Source organism: Cavia porcellus, unplaced genomic scaffold (assembly GCF_034190915.1).
Source record: "Cavia porcellus strain 051 isolate PalLab524CR breed Dunkin Hartley unplaced genomic scaffold, mCavPor4.1 scaffold_19, whole genome shotgun sequence".
NCBI classification, from domain to species: Eukaryota; Metazoa; Chordata; class Mammalia; order Rodentia; family Caviidae; genus Cavia; species Cavia porcellus.
The window spans coordinates 60,533,951-60,553,291 of record NW_026947502.1 but is presented as its reverse complement, the minus strand read 5'-3'; the positions used below and the strand labels follow the sequence as shown (position 1 = coordinate 60,553,291).

The following is a 19,341-nucleotide window of genomic DNA, read 5'->3' as shown; positions in this document are numbered from 1 at the left end:
GGATTTAGGCTTCAATTACAGAGAATTACATTCCCTGTAAAAACTCTCATTATTTAAAATATAGGATACATCTGAATTATCAATAGCTAGTTAGTGGTGTTTTATAAAGAACAAAGGTCTAAAAAATGATTCAAGACAAAATTTAAATAAAAACATGCTTTAAATGTATGTATCAATAATGACACTTTTATTCAGCTCCTTGCATTTATAGGAGTGACTCTTATGACAAAATTTACTGTATTTGATATGTTGTGCATAGATTTTTTTTTTTTTTTTTTTTTTTTTTTTTGGTGGTCTTTTTGAGCAGAGTTTCACTATGCAGTTTGGGCTGGCCTTGAACTCATGGTGATCCTCCTGCCTCAGCCTCCTATGTTCTGGGATGTGTTGCATACTGAGATTAGCTTATACATTTAATAAATATCAGTGGACACAAATCTGTCTGAATGACCACTGCTTTCTACTCAGCATTTAATGTTTTGTTTTTTAAGACAGGGTCTTGTGTTGTAGGCTGGCCCTCAATGCACTGTGTAGCCTAGGCTGGCCTTAAACTCATAGTGATTCTCCTGCCTTAGCCTCGCAAGTGCTGGGATTATAGGAATTGCCACCATACTTGGTGTAGCATTTAATGTTTTTTTGTCTTTTTCTTTTTTTATTGGTACCGGGAATCGAACTCACGACTGCCTGCTTACAAGGCAGGTGCTTATGCTGCTGAGCTAAATCCCCAGCGCCGCATTTAATGTTTTTTAAAAAAGAAAATTTTTTCCCCCACCGGGAAACACATTTACAATGGGGATATGAATTATTCCTGCTTTCTGGTGCATTCTTTCTGGCCTTGCCTTCTAGGAAAGACAAGATTAGTGTTTGTTCACAGAGGTAGGTGGTCCCCTCTGCAGATCTCTGGAGCTCTTTCTCTGGATCCTTCTTCTGGGGTCCTCTGTATTCCCACTCTGAATTTCACCAGTAGCTACCTGGACCCTCCCAGGTTCAGCGCTTGCTGAGTGCAGGTGCTTGCCGGCTGCCTGTGTTCCCTGTCTTCACAGCGTGCTCTGTGGGCCTGCTTTCCCCTCATTTATTTTTGCTCCTGTGCTGTCGTTGTGCAGTGGCTGCAAACAGTTGCTTCTGTTTCACCCAGTTTTCTCGTATTTTGTTGTAGCCTTTCCTGTAATAATTCTTTGATGGGCAGAAGCAGAAATTGTGCATACATTATGATTATGATTATTAGTATTACTTTTGATGGCAGTGGTGATCGAACCTGGTAAGCATGGTACCACTGAGTTACCTCCTCGGTCCCAGAATGTTTTTAACCTGGAAAATGTAAATCCTGTCCAAGCGCAGACATGTTAGCACAACAGACTTCTGACTCCTCGTTTGAAGCTCGCAGCCACTGTGTCCTCTCCCCTACACTCGGGCGTGTATCTGAGATAGTATGTACTTTCGCTCTGAGTATTTTAGTGTGCATGTCTAAAATGTAAACGTATCTTTTTTTTTTTTGTGCAGACGTATGTTTTTAAAAGATAAGAAGCCACAATGTTATTGTTGCATCTAGAGAAATGAATAATTCTTTAAGATTGTCACCTATGTAGTCAGCATTCATGTTTACAGTTATCTCATGAAGCCCTACTCTTTTTCACTAGTTTATCTGAAAGATCCAAGAGAAGACTGTAGTGTTTGCCCAAAATGCCTCTGAAGAGTCTTTTTTTACTGTACAGATTCTTTATCCAGTTCTTTCTTTGTTAATTTGTTGGACAGTCTTGGTCTTGGGGTAACAGGTTGGATTTTGCTGATTATATCTTTATTGTATCCTCTGAATTTCCTGTAATTCAGCTATTGAAGTCAGTAAATTGTGCATTTTCCCATCTAGCTTTTTATTTTGAAAATTTTAGATTTCTAGAAAATTTGCTAAGCATGACAGAGTTTCTGTTTATCCTTCATTCAATTTCCTGTTACATCTTAAATAACTGTAATATAAACTACCAAAACCAGGAAGATGATGTAGTGATACCAAAATGTTGATGTAATATGATACAAACTAGTAACTTACATACTTCATTTGCAAGTTTCCCAACCAGTTTCTTTTTTCTAGACTAGGATCTAACTGAGGGATCTTACGTAGTTGGTCATGTCTCCTCCACTCAGTGATAATTCCGTTCTGTTTTGTTTTCCTTTACAATCTTTGTACTTCTGAAGACCGCTGGTGAGTTATTTTGTGGAGTACCCCTCAGTTCAGGTTTGTGTGATGAATTCCTGTGATTAGAGGAATGTGTATTTAAGGCAGGAATGCTACAGAAGTGATCTTAAATCGCTGTTTGAATAATTTCCCCTAGTTTTACTCTTCTGTATTGTTTCATTGCTGTTAAACCAAAGTTGCATTTTGAAACTACATTTCTTTTATGTATCTTTCTAGACTACAAAATGAACCTGAATGACTTCATCAGTATGGATCCTGAAGTCGGCTGGGGAGCTGTCTACACACTACCTGAATTTGCACATCGGTTTAGCAGTAAAAGCTGCTGAACTGGACACTGGGATGTGGAGCCGTGGAGAATCCAGGATGTGAACAAGTCATGTGGTCGTTTAGGGCAGCAGACGTGGTACCACTGGTTTGGAGTTTCATGTTTCTCTTTTACTTCAGTGGAATAGAAATGTGGATGAGCACAAATACAAACAAACTGAGTAAAACCTTTTCTGGGCTGGGGTAGAGTGTGTCCTTAGTATGTGTGAGGCCCTGGGTTCTGTCCCAGCACCACAGATAAAACAAAACTCCTCTTCTGGGTTGTCAAGTGGAAACTTGCCATGGCATATGATTGCTGCTGTGTGGTGCTTGTTTTGTTCTTCTGTTTTTGGTAGCTGGGATTGAACCCACAGCCTTGTACTTGCCAGGCAGGCTCTTGTGCCACTGAGCTGTATCCCCGGCTGTCGGTGTCGCTCCCGGCCGGCAGGAAGAACACACGACAAAATCTGGCGGTGGCGAACTGTTCTATTTTATTTCTCTCCTCCTTCACAGTCTACCCCGGGACTCGTCCCGGCCGAAGCCTCTGTTGGTCCGCTCCCCGCGGCTCCTTCCGTGCTTCTCCCTCCAGGGGTGGAGGTACTGGCTATATATAGGATTGTGGCCTCCAATCAAATCAAGGTGGGTCGCGTAAGCTGATTGGCTAGCAACATTAGTAGCTAGGCAGACTACCCTGCGAGGCGGGAACTTAGTGGGGTGATAGGGATCAGGAAGCAGGAAACAGGCGCCACCTTGGCGGGCTCGATGGGAGGGGTAATCTAGCTCAGGCTTTTGTACTTTCCTACAGGCCTCGCGATCACCGCGTCTGATGACCTGGCAGTGCCACGGCTCCCAACATCTCCCCCTTCTTTATTTTCTAAGAAAATACGCGTCGAAGCCTGTCCTGGACTGGGTGTAGAGGCTTGTGCCCTATATGCAGGCCCGCCACAGGTCCTTGGCGTCGACCCGGTCGGCCGTACCATGGTCGGCCAAGGCCTTGAGGCCCTTGTCCTTTTTCTAGGGCCAGGCGCGAACTGGACGGAACCTGGATGCACACAAGCTTGCACTCATTTCTCTCCACGAATCCCCTCGGAGAGAAATTTAGACCTAGGCAGCATCTAACAATCCAGCGGCTTTCGAGCGGAACGGGGTAGGGCCTGGCTTAGGTTGAGTCGCACCGGGGAAGTGCGCTCTTACCCGTCTTTGACTCATCTACCCAACGATGCTGTGCTTATGGGGAAGAATATGGGAAGCTCATTGCACTCAAACCCGGTCGTAGGCCAGGCGAGCGAGCCATGCATATGCCTGAGGGTCCTCCTGCCCATTTCGAGCCGCCTCCAGAGCCGCATGGGCGACCAGACGGATCTGGCGTCGGGCCGCCGCGAGGCGATTGTTGATGAAGGAGGTGGCCCATCGAAAAACGCATGGGCCTATAAGCAAGATCAGGAACAAGGAGCATAGCGGGCCAAGATATCCTCAGTTGCCTATGGACGGGGGGGTTCCACCTCCCAGCAGACATCTGCACAATCAACTGATGAAGTGTACCTCTGAGGGGGAGATGTAGCGGTACCCCCTTTGCAATCACAGGGGTTCCCATGGATACTGGCTCTTAGGTCGTCTCTAGACATAGGGCCCCCAAAACCAGCATGTACCATATCAATCCTGAGGAAGAGTAGGACGACAGCTCCATGGAGGGAGGTGGTCCTATATTTTTTCATCTTGCTCGCTGGTCTGTAGTTGGTCTTTAGCTGAGCAGGCCTGATCTCTGATCAAGGGGCTTGTCGCTCGTGTCAGTCTCTCTGGTACCCACAATGGTTCTCGTCCCGGTTCCTGTGGGAAGACACAAACCGCACCTCGGTTCCAGCTGATCACCGGATCCGGGCCCATCCATTGTCCTGTCAGGACGTCCTTCCATTTAACCCAGCCTCTATGGTTGTGAAGGCTTGCAGTGCTCCATAGCTGGGGAGCAATTATCACCATTTAAATTTAAAAAATTATGTGTAAATAGTGCCATGGATAATCGTGCCTTTGGGGGCAGTCCTTGACCTACTCCCCCTTTTTGTTTATCTAGAATTGCTTTGAGACTTCTGTGAGCCCTTTCGATAATTCCCTGACCTTGAGGATTGTATGGGATACCATGTTTTAACTGGACTTCCATCATTGCGCAGAACTCATTGAAGGCTTTCCCCGTGTAAGCTGGTCCGTTATTGGTCTTTAATGTTTTGGGTTTGCCCCACGCGGCCCAAGCCGCCAGGCAATGATTGATTACATGAGACACTCTTTCGCCTGCCTCTGCTGTTGCAAATATGATATGAGAGCAGGTGTCTGTGGAGACATGGACATATTTTAGAGTCCCAAACTCTTGGATATGTGTGATGTCCATCTGCCAAATGTCACCAGGGACCAAGCCCCGAGGGTTTACACCCATCGGTATGACAGGTTTATATGTGGCGCAAGAGCCACATAGTCGCACGATGTCTCGTGCCTCTGCTCTGGGAATCTGGAAATGGCTTGCTAGTGTCCTGGCATTGATATGGAACTTATCATGGAAGGCGTGGGCTCGCTCAATTGATGTCTGAAAGGAAAAAATCCATAACGGGCGAGTGGCGCCATCAGCGGCCGCTTTCCCCTGTGCCATAGGCCCTGGCAGGGATGTATGTGCTCTTATGTGGGTGGTGAAGACCTTATGGTGTCTGTTCTGAAGCAATGTCTGGATAGACAGGAACAGCCCAGCCACTGTGGAAGTGGATCTAATTAAACCGGCAGTCTCAAGCACTTGCATAGCATTGACCACATACCTAGAATCGGAGACAATGTTAATGGCTCCTGAGAACCTTTCAAGAATCATTTTAACGATCTGCAGTTCCACCACCTGAGGCTGATCTGGTTCAAATTGTATGGTAACCGGGGGCTTGCCTAGGATCACATAGGCGCCTATCCCCGTCTTGGAGCCATCTGTATATATTGTAGTTGCTGGGACTAATGGCTCAGAGGCAGTAACCTTTGGAAAAATTACAGGGTGCTGAGTAACAAATGACAAGATAGGGTCTTTAGGGTATTGATTGTCTATATCCCCATGGAAAACACATCTCAAAATGGCCCAAGTATCTATGCAGGCAGCCAGGGTCTTGATCTGGCTGGCGGTATAGGGTACTCGGATGGCTTGTGGTCCTGAGCCAAAATGTTGGACAGCTCTATCATGCGCTTCAAGGGCCAATGAAGCGACTGCCTCCGGGTAATGTTCTATGACTTTTGCAGGTGAGACCTTAGGGTGTATCCACAGGAGTGGTCTTTTCTGCCAAATCACCGCTGTGGGCTGTAGACTAGTCTGCAGCAGACAGACGTCAAAGGGTCGCCCTGGTTCAATTCTGTGTAAGGTAGCCCCACCTAAGGCTTTTTTTACTCTCTGTAAGGCAGCTCTTGCCTCAGGAGTGAGCCTCCTGTGGGAGGCTATATCTGGGTCTCCCTTCAGAAGGTCGAACGGGGGTTTGAGATCTGAATTTGGTATATGTAAATATGGCCTAATCCAATTAATGTCTCCCAATAGCTTTTGCATGTCATTTAGGGTCGTAACGCCATCCGTCCTAATGGTGACCTTCTGCGGAGAGACTAGCATAGGGGAGATTCTCGCGCCTAAGTAGGTCACCATTTCTCCTCCCTGAATCTTGTCGGGGGCAACATGCAGATTGGCTTGTCTCAAGGCCTCGACCAACTGGCCGAGCATATTATTTAGCATGTCTGGGTCCCTGCCGCTGAACAAAAGGTCGTCCATGTAATGCACACATCTTATCTTGGGAAAGGATTTCCGTAGGGGGGCCAGTAGGGATCTGACACATAGTGGGACTGTTGGCCATACCTTGGGGCAGCGTTATCCACTCGTATCTGAGATCAGGGCTTTCTTGGTTAATGGTGGGTAAAGTAAAGGCGAACCTATGGGTGTCCTCTGGATGCAGGGGGATTGAGAAGAAACAGTCTCTAAGATCTATAACATAAATCGGCCAAGACTGAGGGATGGCTGAGAGAGCTGGCAGCCCCCTCTGGACCGCCCCCAGGGACTGCATCTGCGCGTTGACCGCCCTTAGATCATGGAGCAGCCTCCACTTGCCAGACTTTTTCTTAATTATAAAAATGGGGGCGTTCCATGGGGAGGTCGACGGCTTAATGTGTCCTAATCTAAGTTGTGTACTGACTATTTCTGACAAGGCTAATAGCTTCTCCTTAGGCAGGGGCCACTGAGGTACCCAAACCGGATCATTTGATTTCCAGGTGATTTTGATCGAAGTGGGTAGGAGAGCTTCTTCAGCGGCCCCTAAGAAAAACCCAGCCCTTGCCTACCTTTTCTGTTCTCTACTGGTATTGGGGATGTCCGACCCTGTAGGGCATTGCCCAAGCCTTTGCCGGGGGTATATCCCTGGTTCCTGAGTATATCCTTAGCCTGGGGGGAGCAGTTTGACGTAAGTGTGACATCCATCTGAGTGAGGATGTCCCTTCCCCATAGAGACACTGGCAACTGCAACACAAATGGTTGGAAATGGCCCTGATGACCCTCCTCATCGCACCAGAGAAGGGTTGAGGCGCTAACCTGGGGGGCTGACACCATCCCCAGACCTTGGAGCGTGTTGTCTGCAGTGTTGGTAGGCCAGCCAGAAGGCCAGTTCTTTCTGGAGATAATGGAGCGATCAGCTCCTGTATCTAAGAGGCCTGTTATACTCTTACCATTGACTTTGAGTGAAAGCATGGGTCTTTTATCAAGTGTCATGTGCAGCCCCTCGAAGACCTCCCCGGAGGAGCCAAAGTGTTGGTTTCCTCTAATCTTTTGTTTTGCCGGGAACCTCCCATGGAGACTGGGAAGCAGCAAGAGCTGCGCTATCTTATCTCCCTTATTGATCACCATCGTACCCGCAAGGGACTGGACCATAATTTTGACATTTCCCATGTAGTCTGAGTCAACGACCCCAGGGATCACCGTAAGACCCCGGAGGGCGGTGGAGGATCTTCCGATTACCAGACCCACGGAATTCTCGGGAAGTGGCCCCCGGAAGGTGGTCTTGACTATCTGAACACCCATGTCAAGCGCTAATATGAATCTGGAGGCGACACTGAGGTCCACACCTGCTGACCCAGGGGTGGCCCTTGTTGAAGGCTGCCATCCTGTGTTGTCCTGTCTCTGGGGCGGGGGCCCGCCTGTGAGGAGGGCCCCCTCTGGCCGTTTTTTGGCTCTCTAGCATCTCGTCCACAAATACGGTTGCCCTGAGCATCAAAGACCGACCTACACTCCTCAGCTTTGTGTGGTCCCTTCTTGCATCGCCCACAAACATATGGCTCTTCATTCCTAGGACGGGGCCTAGCATCTGCATTGTTTGGGCAGTGACGTTTAATGTGTCCTGGCTCCCCGCAGGCAAAACACCCTTTGGCCTTACGTTCCTCTCCTGATCCGCGGGGTCCCTTCTGCTGTACAGCTGCTGCCAGGAGAGCGGCAACTCCCGAATTGGAGAGCGGCCCCCCGATCTCTCTGCATATTCTGATCCAGTTGTTAAGATCCTTGTTCTTATGGGGGGCTATTGCTGCTTTACATTCCTTTGTGCGTTGCTCGAAAATCAACTGTCTAACCAGCGGTTGAGCCACTTCCCTATCGGAAAAGATCTTATCGGCGGCATCTTGCATCCGAGCCACAAAATCAACGAATGGCTCTGTTGTGCCCTGGACTATCTTAGAGAGGCACAAGGATGCCGCTCCGGCACCACTCACCTGCTTCCAGGCGCGAAGCCCAATGGTATTGATCTGCTCATAAACTGCACCAGGGAACTGAGTCTGATCATCAGCGTGTTGGCCTTCCCCCATAAGCATGTCTCTATTCCACCCCCGGTTCCCTCGGTTAGCGTTTCTTTCCGCCTGTTCGGCAGCGAACTCGGCGTACCAGGCCCGCCAATCCAGGTAACTACCCGAGGGCAGACACGCCTTTGCCAGCTGAATCCAGTCCGTGGGGGTGAGGGGTCCCGCAGACAGGTTCTCTAGCATAGCGATGGTATATGGCGCCGTCGGCCCAAAGGTTGTGACTGCATTCTTGAGTTCTCTAATCTGTTTTATCTCAAAAGGCTCCCATGCATTACGTCCCTGGCCCATAGCTATTTGCACGGGGAATATCCCATAGGGGCCACTGTCTATCCCAGGCAGCAGATGGTCCCCGAGGGGCAGACACCCGCCCTGCCAAAGCCGCCTATGAAAGTACCGTCCAGCAGGCGGCGGAGCGTCGTAAGATGGCGGCCCATGTATCACTTCCTGTTCTGATGGAAGAAGGGGGAGCTCCCACGTGGCTGCCTCGCGGCGGGGGACCGCCTCGGGGGGCGGCCCCCAAGGCGGGGCAGAGGGCTTAACTTCCTTCTCCAGCCAGGGGGCGCTCAGGAGCTCCCTGCTCTTCCGTAGACCAATTTGGGCGGAGCGCAGCTCGCGGCACAGCGCGGCGAAGGACCCCCGCGATTCTTTGTCAGGTGGCTTATCCTCCTGGCATCCAGACCCTTCTGTCTCGCCTCCATTCAGGTCCTCCTCGTCCTCAGAGTCGGACGACTCCGGGGCCTCAGTCCTACCCTCCCCCCTTGTCTCTCTATTCCCCTTGATGGATCCTTCTCGGGAGCTCCCTGACTGAGTCTGTTCAAAAACCCTGCGTGCCTCGGTAAGTTCTTGAGAGCTTTCCCCGCTTCCGCACTCGACCCTCAGGCACGCATATATCATTTCCCACAGAGGCCGAGCGGAAACCGATGCTCTGCCCTCCCTCTCCGCTAGAGAAAGGTCCCTACCCAGCTTTTCCCATGAGGGTAGGTTTAGATGCCCCGTAGGCAAGAACCAGGGGGCGAAGCTGTCAATCTCTTCTAAAAAATTTTCCAGAGTCTTGCGCCCTACCTTAAGATCTCTTGACTTTAAGAGCTTCCGGAGGACCTGCACCAGGGGCTGAGTGTCCCTACTCGGTACATTTCCCATTTTTAATATGTTGCTCACCGCGTGAGGTCTAAGGGTCCACCACTTACGTGTGAGCCTGAGAGGAGTCTACAAACCCTGTAGGTGCGCGCCACCCAGGGCCCAGGCTTATCCCCTACTCACCTGTCCTGTAGCTCTGTGTCGAAGGACTTTATCCACCGCCTCGTCTCAGGGCTGATCAGTTCCCCGTACGGGCCACCAGATGTCGGTGTTGCTCCCGGCCGGCAGGAAGAACACACGACAAAATCTGGCGGTGGCGAACTGTTCTATTTTATTTCTCTCCTCCTTCACAGTCTACCCCGGGACTCGTCCCGGCCGAAGCCTCTGTTGGTCCACTCCCCGCGGCTCCTTCCGTGCTTCTCCCTCCAGGGGTGGAGGTACTGGCTATATATAGGATTGTGGCCTCCAATCAAATCAAGGCGGGTCGCGTAAGCTGATTGGCTAGCAACATTAGTAGCTAGGCAGACTACCCTGCGAGGCGGGAACTTAGTGGGGTGATAGGGATCAGGAAGCAGGAAACAGGCGCCACCTTGGCGGGCTCGATGGGAGGGGTAATCTAGCTCAGGCTTTTGTACTTTCCTACAGGCCTCGCGATCACCGCGTCTGATGACTTGGCAGTGCCACGGCTCCCAACACCCGGCCCCTCATGTGGCTCTTAGGTTAAAACGCCTGACAGCTCTGCCAGTCATTGCTTGCTCCTCTGCACCTTCCCTGTTTCTGTAGCTACACTGTAAGCCCTGTGGGCAAGACCAGGGCTCATAGATGCGAGAACCCAGATGTGCCCACAGAAGATGTCTATCGGTATTTCTAGAGACAGCATGGCTGCTTGGGAAGGGATTGTACTGTGAGCTGACTCAGCAATAAGTATTAGTCTTTTTGGACTAATGTTGTTAACAATTGCATTACAATGATTTTGACCTACTTATAAGTGATTTTTAAAAAATAATTTGAAATTTATTGTGTTGAAAGTTTTGTGTCATTATTCATGAGCCTGAGTATCTTAACACCCAACAATATCTCAGTCATATGTGAGACCCATCTATGTGCTTTTTAAAAATGTGCTTTAAAACACATTTGTCATGTCTGCCTTCTTGGAAAATTGACTTTAATTGTACAGTTCCAAATAAAAGATACTTGGCTTTAAACTGGCGTTTAGTATTGGCTGTTACTCATATTTGCGTGGTTTTACTGTGTGTCTTAGTTACTTATCACTGAGACATACTACTTGCCCCCAATAACTCTAACTAAGGAGAGGCTTAGTTATCTCACAGTTTGTAGAGGTTTTGGTCCATAGTCAGCTGACTCCAAGGCAGGGTGGCAGGGTAGAGGAGAGGAGCGGGTCAGAGGAGAGAGAGCGCGGGGCAGGGCAGGCGGGAGGCAGAGGGGTCAAGCAGGCTGAGTATATAACCTCTTCCTGGCCAGGCCCACGGTGGCCACCTCTTCCCACCAGGCTTTGATCGCCAACTTCACACACAGCTATAAATCCACCAGTAAGTAACCTTGTGATGGGTATCACCTGCGATCCAGTCACCTCCCAAAACCCCTTCTGTGGTTTATACATCTAGATATAAACCATAACACTCTAAAAACTGCAGCATAGCTTATAGCAAGGATATCCAAGCTTTTATTCTTATATGAGTTTTCTACACTTTTTTTTGTAATGATACTAGGGATTTAACTCGGCTCCCTGTGTCTAGGCAAGTGTGCGACCACGAAGCCGAACTCCTCGCCCGTTTCCTGCTTCTTAGGAAGTTTTCATGAATATGCATCCTGCATCCTCTGACTAGAGGCAGCCACTGTAACTATTTGCTCAAGGGTCAACTGGTCACTTACTTAGCTCCCCAGGAAGATTCTGGGAGGGCGCAGGTGAACCTTGGTGTCAGCAGAATAAGAACAAGTTATTGTAAGTTATTTGATCACTACAGCTACATATAGACCTCACACTTAGATATCTTTATTGAGTTTCAGAGGTCACCTGAAAAGTTCATGGCTTAAAATGAAGACGATGGAGCCTGGCAGGCTGCACCACGGAAATACTTTCCCTGAGTAGAGGGTGTCCGAGAGACCAAAGGATTGCAGTCTGATTTATAGACTGCATTTCTGGAGGTTTTTCTTGGCCTGTTTTGTGACTGTGTTTCTCATCTGATACCGAGAAGTACATCTAGTACAGACAGACCAGACAGTTGTCTTTGTGGGTTAGACTTTCTAACCACGTGTCTCTTTGGACTTTGGAGCCACTTTATCTTAAAACTGAAAATCTATTACTGATAAACAATGCAGGGAGCAAGGTTTTATAGTTTTAAGCTGGTTAAAATGTCCCAAGGAGCTGGACATAGTGGGTTTGGAGACTGAGACAGGAGGAGGCCGTCTGGGTGGCTTAGTGATTTGGTGAGTTGCTGTCTCAGGAAGTACAAAGCAAACAAAACACAAAACAACTTAGTTTGAAAGCCCTAAATTCAGTCCCCAGTGCTGGAGAAAAAAAGGTCATGGTCATAATTATGACTTACAGAGCAACAGCCACCCACCGCCTTACTGGGTATTGAACCCAGGGGTGCTCTGTCACTGAGCTGTATTCCTAGCCCCATCCCCTGCTTTTCAGATAGAGTCTTACTAAGTTGCTCAGGTAGGACTTGAACTTGTGATCCTGTCTCAGCCTCCCTCAGTGCTGGGATTATAGGCAGGCACCAGAACATTTGATGGCATTTTCTTCTAGCAGCGTCCCTGCAATGCTCTCAGGAATCTGAGCACCTCACATAGTTTTGCTGTGTACAAGTAAATTGCCTAAGCTAGGCCAGGCTGGAGGCCCTCACCGGGACAGGTCTAAAAGTGACTGGCAGGATGTTCCCCGGATTGTGCGTTGCTGTTCAGAGATGAGCAGTCTCCTCCGGTGGTGGTGCTAAGCTGGGGTCCCTGAGCTTTGGAGGGCTGCAGTGGGCTGATCCCTGGACACAGCCAGGAGAAGAGAGTGGTGCAAGAGGCCCAGGAGCAGCCATTCCTCAGCCCCTGCATCAACCTGTCTGAAACGAGCCCCAACATCTGAACTTGTCAGATCTATGAACCAGTGGATTCCTTTCCCCTTTAGCTTGTACGACTTGGATGTCTTATCAGTTTGAAAAGTTCTTGTATAAGACTTTTTTCCTTCAAAATTATTTTCCAGCTTAGGAACTGTTCTTTGTGTCTTCCTGTGCTTTTTCTTTGAGATCATATTTGCTTTTTATATTCAATATGCGTGAGAGAAACAGAACACCATCTGTTTGGAAGGAAGAGCTTTCAAGAAAAGCAGAGAGTAGAAATGGTATTTATAAGTTGACTGTAAAATCGAGAGAAATAAGGTATTTGAGATTTACCAGTAGGGAGTCTGAGGCTGAGGCTCTCAGGTTAATAGGATTGGCTGTTCCTGGTTAGGGATGTTAGCATAGATGCTGTAGCTATATCTAGATTCTAGATTCAGTGACCCCCAGCCTCAGGAGCTCACATATGTGGCTTTTCAAAGCTGGCTGGATCACAGGTGTGTGGTACTGGGATTAAGGGTGTGTGGTTCTAAATTAGTCCACTGATTGGTTTAGTGTAGTTCTGGGTGCACTGAATAGATTCACTGAAGATAGAAGCCCCACTCTGGGTGTGTGTGTGCCACCAACCAATAGGCTTGTAACAAAGCCAACGGAATTAGAAGGCAATGAGAAGACACAGGGAGGCTGCTGTTTCCTGCCTGCCTGCCCTCAGGGGCTGTTTTTCCTCCGTGATGCCCCTCTGCCACGCCACCCTGTCTCAGAGCCAGCCAACTATGGACTAAAACCGCCACAAACTGTAAACTGAATTAAACTTTTTTCCTTTAATTTGTGAGTATTGGATATTTTGTTCCAGCAATCAGTAGGTAATTAAGACAAAATAGCTTTTAAGAAAATTGGTTTGGGGCTGGGGATTTAGCTCAGCGGCATAAGCGCCTGCCTTGCAAGTGCATGGTCATGAGTTCGATCCCCAGTACCAAAAAAAAAAAAAAAAGAAAATTGGTTTTTGGAAGTTGGATTGGTTGGTAACAGTAAAAAGCCCTCCTCCTCCTCCTCCTCTTCTTCTTCTTCGTCGTCTTCTTAGTCTTTGTCTTTTTTGTCTTCTTCATCTTCTTGTTCTTCTGCAATCCATTTTGTGTATACGGTTCTGCTGAATTCATGTTTAGATCTTACAGTACTGGGGCTAGAACCCAGCCCCGTGTTTAATTTTTACTTAATTCTTTAAAAAATAGATGGTATATGTACATTGTATAATTTCAAATTATATAAGAAATGAAAAGTAAATTTGTTTCTCTTTTTATTGTCCAGTTTTATGATGTCCCTAGCCAAAGACAGCCTTTTTTTCAGTTTATTTCATATCCTTCCAGGGATTTTCTGTGTCCATGGAATACTTGTTATGGAATAAAAACTGGGGGTCATTTTAACAACAGCTGAGTTAAATCAGTATGGTGTTGCATGTAGATGGCCCACCTGAGGAAAGTTGCCAGCATAATCAGAGACATGGACAAGAAGAGTTAGGCATTGTGGGTTCTCCTAAGTGTTGCTGTTTCGAGCCACTGGTTCTCCTGGAGGAGCTCATTATGACTAGCTTCCCCAATATGAGTTTAGCCACTGTCATCAGAGGAGCTCAGGACCTTGTGGTGAGAGTGACTTTGGTTCACTATGGGGGAGCTCTGGTCTTTACATGAGCATTACTTCCTGGCTCTGGAGGGGAAAACGTGTGCCGTTAAATCTCCAGGAGAAGCTTGTCATGCTGACTTTCTGGCATGTACTTGACTGTTCTCATCAGAGGAGCTCAGGACCTCAATGTCACTAAGGATGGCTATGGTACTTTTTGCGGGAGCCTGGTTCTTATTTTGAGCATCAGTTCTTGGCTCCAGTGCAGACCCCAATCTACTGGCACAGCTCCTTCACCCTGCTGGCATAGACTTTCTGACTTCCACTGCTGACCTTTGGGCCTTTCCAGAAGATTCTAAAAACAGACTGGCATAAGTTGTAAGCTCTAGACCACCAGTTGGACTCCTGTGGGAGGTTTTGTCATGGGCTCTAGGTCTTCAGCTGGACTCATGCAGGACATTGCTGTGGGATCCAGGCTCTTGGCTGAATATCCTAAGTCTTTGGTATTGTGGGCAGATTTCCTGCACTTTCTGTGTTTAACTCTGGATAACCATCATAAAATAATATTATAAATTCTGTGTCTGATTCTGGTTGTTCTCCTCATAACCCCTGACTACCACAGAAATTGGTACCAAAAGAGTGGGGTCATTGCTGTTACGTTGTCTGGCCATTTGCTTTAAAAGCCTTGGAAATTGGGACTGGGTATTTAGCTCAGCAGCATAAGCACCTGCCTTGCAAGCGCACAGTCGTGAGTTTGATACCTGGTACCGATAAAATAAAAGCCTTGGAAATTAATCTGGAAGGTTTTTGAGAGACTGCCCCTGTATGCTGTGACCTATACTGGAGACTCTGGTGGAAGCCTTGAAAATCAGAGTAATGATGGAAATGCTGCCAGGTAAAATGAAGCTCAGGAGGCTTCTGTTGAGGACTGCATTGGCTGCGGGAGTCCAGGTAGGACATTGTGCTTTGCCTGAAAGTTGTGCTTTGCCTGAAAGTTGTTCTGCATTTTGCTTGTTAGAGATATTATCTGGGTGGCAGAAAAATTTCAGTGCAGTCTATTGTTGGGATGGTAGCACAGTCACTTCTGAGAGCTTTTGTCCAGATACATGTTGGAAATTTAGAGCAAAGAGCCAGTAGAGTAATGTAAACGTAAACATTTGGCCAGAAAGAAGGCTCCCGTGGAAATGTGGGTTGCAAGGATGAAACAGAGGAGAACATAGTTGTTTAGAAGAACAGGACAATGGAAAAATGAACTGAAGTCTTTTACCTGAAGATAAGAGTATATATATTTGAATTGCAGGAAATTCTTACATTTTAGTCTTGCCATGCCACATTAAAAGTTAATGGGAAGCAAGGACTGTGATTGCAATTGCGTTTAGTTTGATTTTAATGTTGTTTTTATATGTTTGTAACCAGATTAATTAATCAAAGTATTTTGTTTTAATGTTGAACCTTGGTCACTCTTTGAAATATTTTGTTTTTGGTTCAGGAATAAGTGTAAAAAGAATTGTATATATGTAATTGCTATATTAATGTAAATATGAATAGACTAAGACATATTAACTTTTCACAAATCTGCCACTAAAGACTAGTTTTAAGGAAATGTGTGTGGTTATTAAGTTGACCAGGGGTGGATTGCTGTGGATTAAAAACTGGTGGGCAACTTAACACTAGCTGAATTAAATCAGTATGGTGTTGCGTGTAGATGGCCCACCTGAGGAAAGCTGCCACTGTAAATAAGAGATGTGGAGGAGAAGAGCTAGGCTTTGTGGTTTCTTTAAGTGTTGCTGTTTCGAGCCACTGGTTCTCCTGGAGGAGCTCGTCATGATTAGCTTCCCCAATATGAGTTTGGCCACTATCATCAGAGGAGCTCGGGACCTTGTTGGTGAGAGTGGCTGTGGTTCAGTGTGGGGGACTCTGGTCCTTATATTGAGCATCACTTCCTGGCCCTGGAGGGGAAGACATGTGCCGTTGAATCTCCAGGAGAAGCTTGTCACGCTGACTTCTGGCATGTACTCGACTGTTCTCGTCATCCAAGAAGCTTGGGCCCTCCGTGTCACTGAGGATGGCTGTGGTGTTTTCAGGGCAGCCCTGGCCTTATTTTGAGTATTGTTTCTTGGCTCCAGTGTAGAACCCTCAACCTACCAGCACAGCTACTTCCACCACTGACCTTTGGGCCTTTCCAGCCAGATCTGTAAAGCAGACTGGCTTAAGTTCTTGTCATGGGCTCTAGACATGCAGTTGGAGTCTTGGGGGGCATTGTCATGGGCTCTAGGTTTTCATCTGGACTCACGCAGGACATTGCTGTGGGATCCAGGCCCTTGGCTGAATACTCTGGGTCTTTAGTGTTGTGGACAGATTTCCAGCACTTTCTTGTGTTTAATTCTGGGTGATCATCTAGAATAGTATACATTCTCTGTCCTGATTGTACTTGTTCTCCTCACAACCCTGACTACAATAATACTGAATTTTGTTTTCCCCTCCAGTGCGACCACAGCCTCCAGGCCTTGCCATCCAGCGTGGTCCTCTCGGGTGTCCCCTTCATTCTCAGTGACGTTCTCCAAGGGATTGGGTCATGTGTCCTGTTCTCGCTCTCTTTTGGAGTTGGTAAGGGAGCACAGGGCTGCGGGCCTGCCCTTCAGCTCCCCGCCTTGTCACATTTTTTTGTCGTCTAGCAGCAACATCTTGCTGACCTCGGGCAGTTGTGCTGGAGCCTCTGTGCCTCCTTCCTGCTGCCCAGTCTTGTGCCTGTCTGAGTGGATTCAGTGGAACAGATTAGAGCACATAGCTGGGACTCCACTTCCGGCCCTCAGAGGCAAGCCCATGTTCCTGTCTGGTTGAATGAAACAAAAAATCAAGTTTGGCCTACTGGGACACAGCGTGGGCTCCTGCCTGGGCCTGGAAGGACATTTTGCTGCAGAAAGGATCCGCAGATTTTATTTCTCAAGTAATTTAAAACACCTATTTGTCTTATAAGGGCCCATATGTTAGATGTGGGTAGTCAGGCCAGCCAAGCACTTGCCCTCCTGTAGCTTCTAGACTAATGGTGGAGACGTAACCCACCTTTCAGTGTTTTCTCCACAAACCATCTGAGTGTTCATTTAAAAATTATAAATCGGGCAACCCATTTGGGACCCCTTCTGTCTCTCTCTCAAACAGAAGCTTTCTTTCTCTCAATATTTCTGCTCTTAACCTCCATTTTTCCTAAAACCCATTCTTCAGTTTTAGAGAACACGAACTCGTTCCAGACATATAGTAGGCTGGGAGTTTCATTCCCCCAAATCATTTGGAGGTCTTCTATAGAAATCATTGGATGGAGACATGGCAGCTCAATGCCAAATCCCATTGGAATGCATTCTTAAGCACTGGAAGATGTTCGACCCTTGTGTGTTGAAAAAGAGCCAATTGGTATCTCTTTGCACAAATTAAAGCTGTACAGTCCCCTAAGGTGAAACTGCCTGGAGTCTATCAAGGGCCTTTAGATGGACCTCTGTAGAATACCCCTGTTCAGCCCGAAGAAGCCAGATTGGCCATTGCCCATTTCTCCCTCACTGCAGTTAGGGGTACTTCTTCAGAGGTGGGAATGTTACAGGCAGCTGAGCCGATTAGAAATATTATAGGCAGGCAGACAGGGCTGGGCCCTCGAGGAAGCTGGCACAGAGGATAGATGTCTGATGACCTTAGAAGAGACACACACCTCTTGGCTGTGGGCCAGATCTCAAAACAGACAGCAAAGCAAATGCAGCCACATCTTTAAGTATAATCCTTAGGGATTAAATCTGGGTCGCTTTGAGAAGCCAGGAGTCACCACCCCACCCCCCATAGGAGGAGTCCCTGCTCTCTTAGAATGCCCACTTTCTACTGACTCGCTTCCCCATTTGTTCCCAATTTAATCAGTTTTACCTGAGCTATTAATCTTATTGGCTAAACATAGCAAGTTCCCAGTTTTCCCCAACCTTAGACCCACCTCACCTCATGATTTTGCTCTATAAAAATCTCTAGAAAATACAGAATCTTTGGCAACCCATCCAGGACCCTTTCTGTCTCTCTCAGACAGAAGCTTTCTTTCTCTCATTAAATACTTCTGCTCTTAAAAAAAGTTATAAGTCAAGGACTGGGGTTTAGCTTAGTGGCATAAGCACCTGTCTTATAATTGTGTGATTGTGAGTTTGATCCCCAGTACCGAAAAAAAAAAATCAAATTGTCTCCTTTTCCTTTTAAAGTGGAGCAGTGCCTGCCAGTGACCCCAGCACTTTGAACCCTAGCCTGGACAATTTAGCAACTTAGTGAGGCCCTGTCTCAAAGAATAAAAGGGGCTGGGGATAGAGCTCAGTGTGGAGGACTTGGGTCCACTTTGCAGCAACACAAAAAGCAAGCCCACAGCCACAACCCACCACAATGGCTTGTGACCTATCCTTAAGCTAAAATTATCTGTCCTTGGTGTGGCCTGGGGCCCCCCATAGTTGGGACAGGCCGCCCTGTGGTCTTCATTCCACACTGCAGGGCCTGGGCCTGTGCCCAGCCTGCCTGCTTCCTTGGGGACCTAACTCTGCTGATCCCAACTGGGCCCTTTGCTTTGTTTCTTCTGGCCGGCGTCCCCTAGTGTTTAGGTCCTGTGCTCCAGCTAATGGCCTATGACCTTCTGTTCTTTATAGCAGCTGTCACCAGCTGAAACGATATTGCGCATTTCTTTGCTGAAAAGTCTGTTTTCCATCTCCTTCAAGAGACCATCTTTCTGCCTCATTTTCCCCAGTGTCTGATGTTGTGGTGTGCTCATCAGACATTCTCTGAATGTTTGACAAGGGAGCCGTTTCTGTCACTAAAGGAGTCACTGGGACATCCAGCCCAACTTCACTGTATTGCTAGACACTGCTGGCAAAGCACAGCTGGATTTTTGCTGACCCATCTGTACATTTTGTGGTGCTTCTTAACAGAATCCTTTTGCAGCACCTCAAGCCCTTATTCCAAGCTCTTCCCTCCTCCTTTTGGTCTGGAAAGCACATTACAGATGACTTCTGCAGGTGACCAGGAGTCATGAGTTACGGAATTATTGTACCCTACAAGCACGGGCAGACAGACCCTTGCATGTGCCTGATCTTGATCATAGCAGCTCACGACATTTCCCCTTTTTGAAGCTGTCCATCCTGTGGGGCCTCCAAGAAATGACTTTCTTTTTATCTTCTCATTCAGGAAGAATGTATGACAGCAGGTGTTTGTGGGAAGCAGGCTTTGATAATACTCATGTATGAGAGAGGA

The 19,341-nt window shown here is 47.5% G+C and overlaps 1 protein-coding gene across 3 annotated transcripts in view; it reads left to right on the top strand.

The window, feature by feature from the left end:
• The window catches only part of Ntaq1 (N-terminal glutamine amidase 1), a 34,933-nt gene extending 24,328 nt beyond the window's left edge, over window positions 1-10,605 (top strand). For 2 of the 3 annotated variants that reach the window (XM_005002607.4, XM_003467387.5), the window contains one exon: window positions 2,405-10,605. In XM_005002607.4, the coding sequence (XP_005002664.3) occupies window positions 2,405-2,514 (110 nt within the window). In that variant the 3' untranslated portion in view covers window positions 2,515-10,605. The remainder of the gene's footprint in view (window positions 1-2,404) is intronic. The other variant, XR_010041240.1, reaches the window with a different exon arrangement.
• The last annotated feature ends 8,736 nt before the right edge of the window (window positions 10,606-19,341 follow it).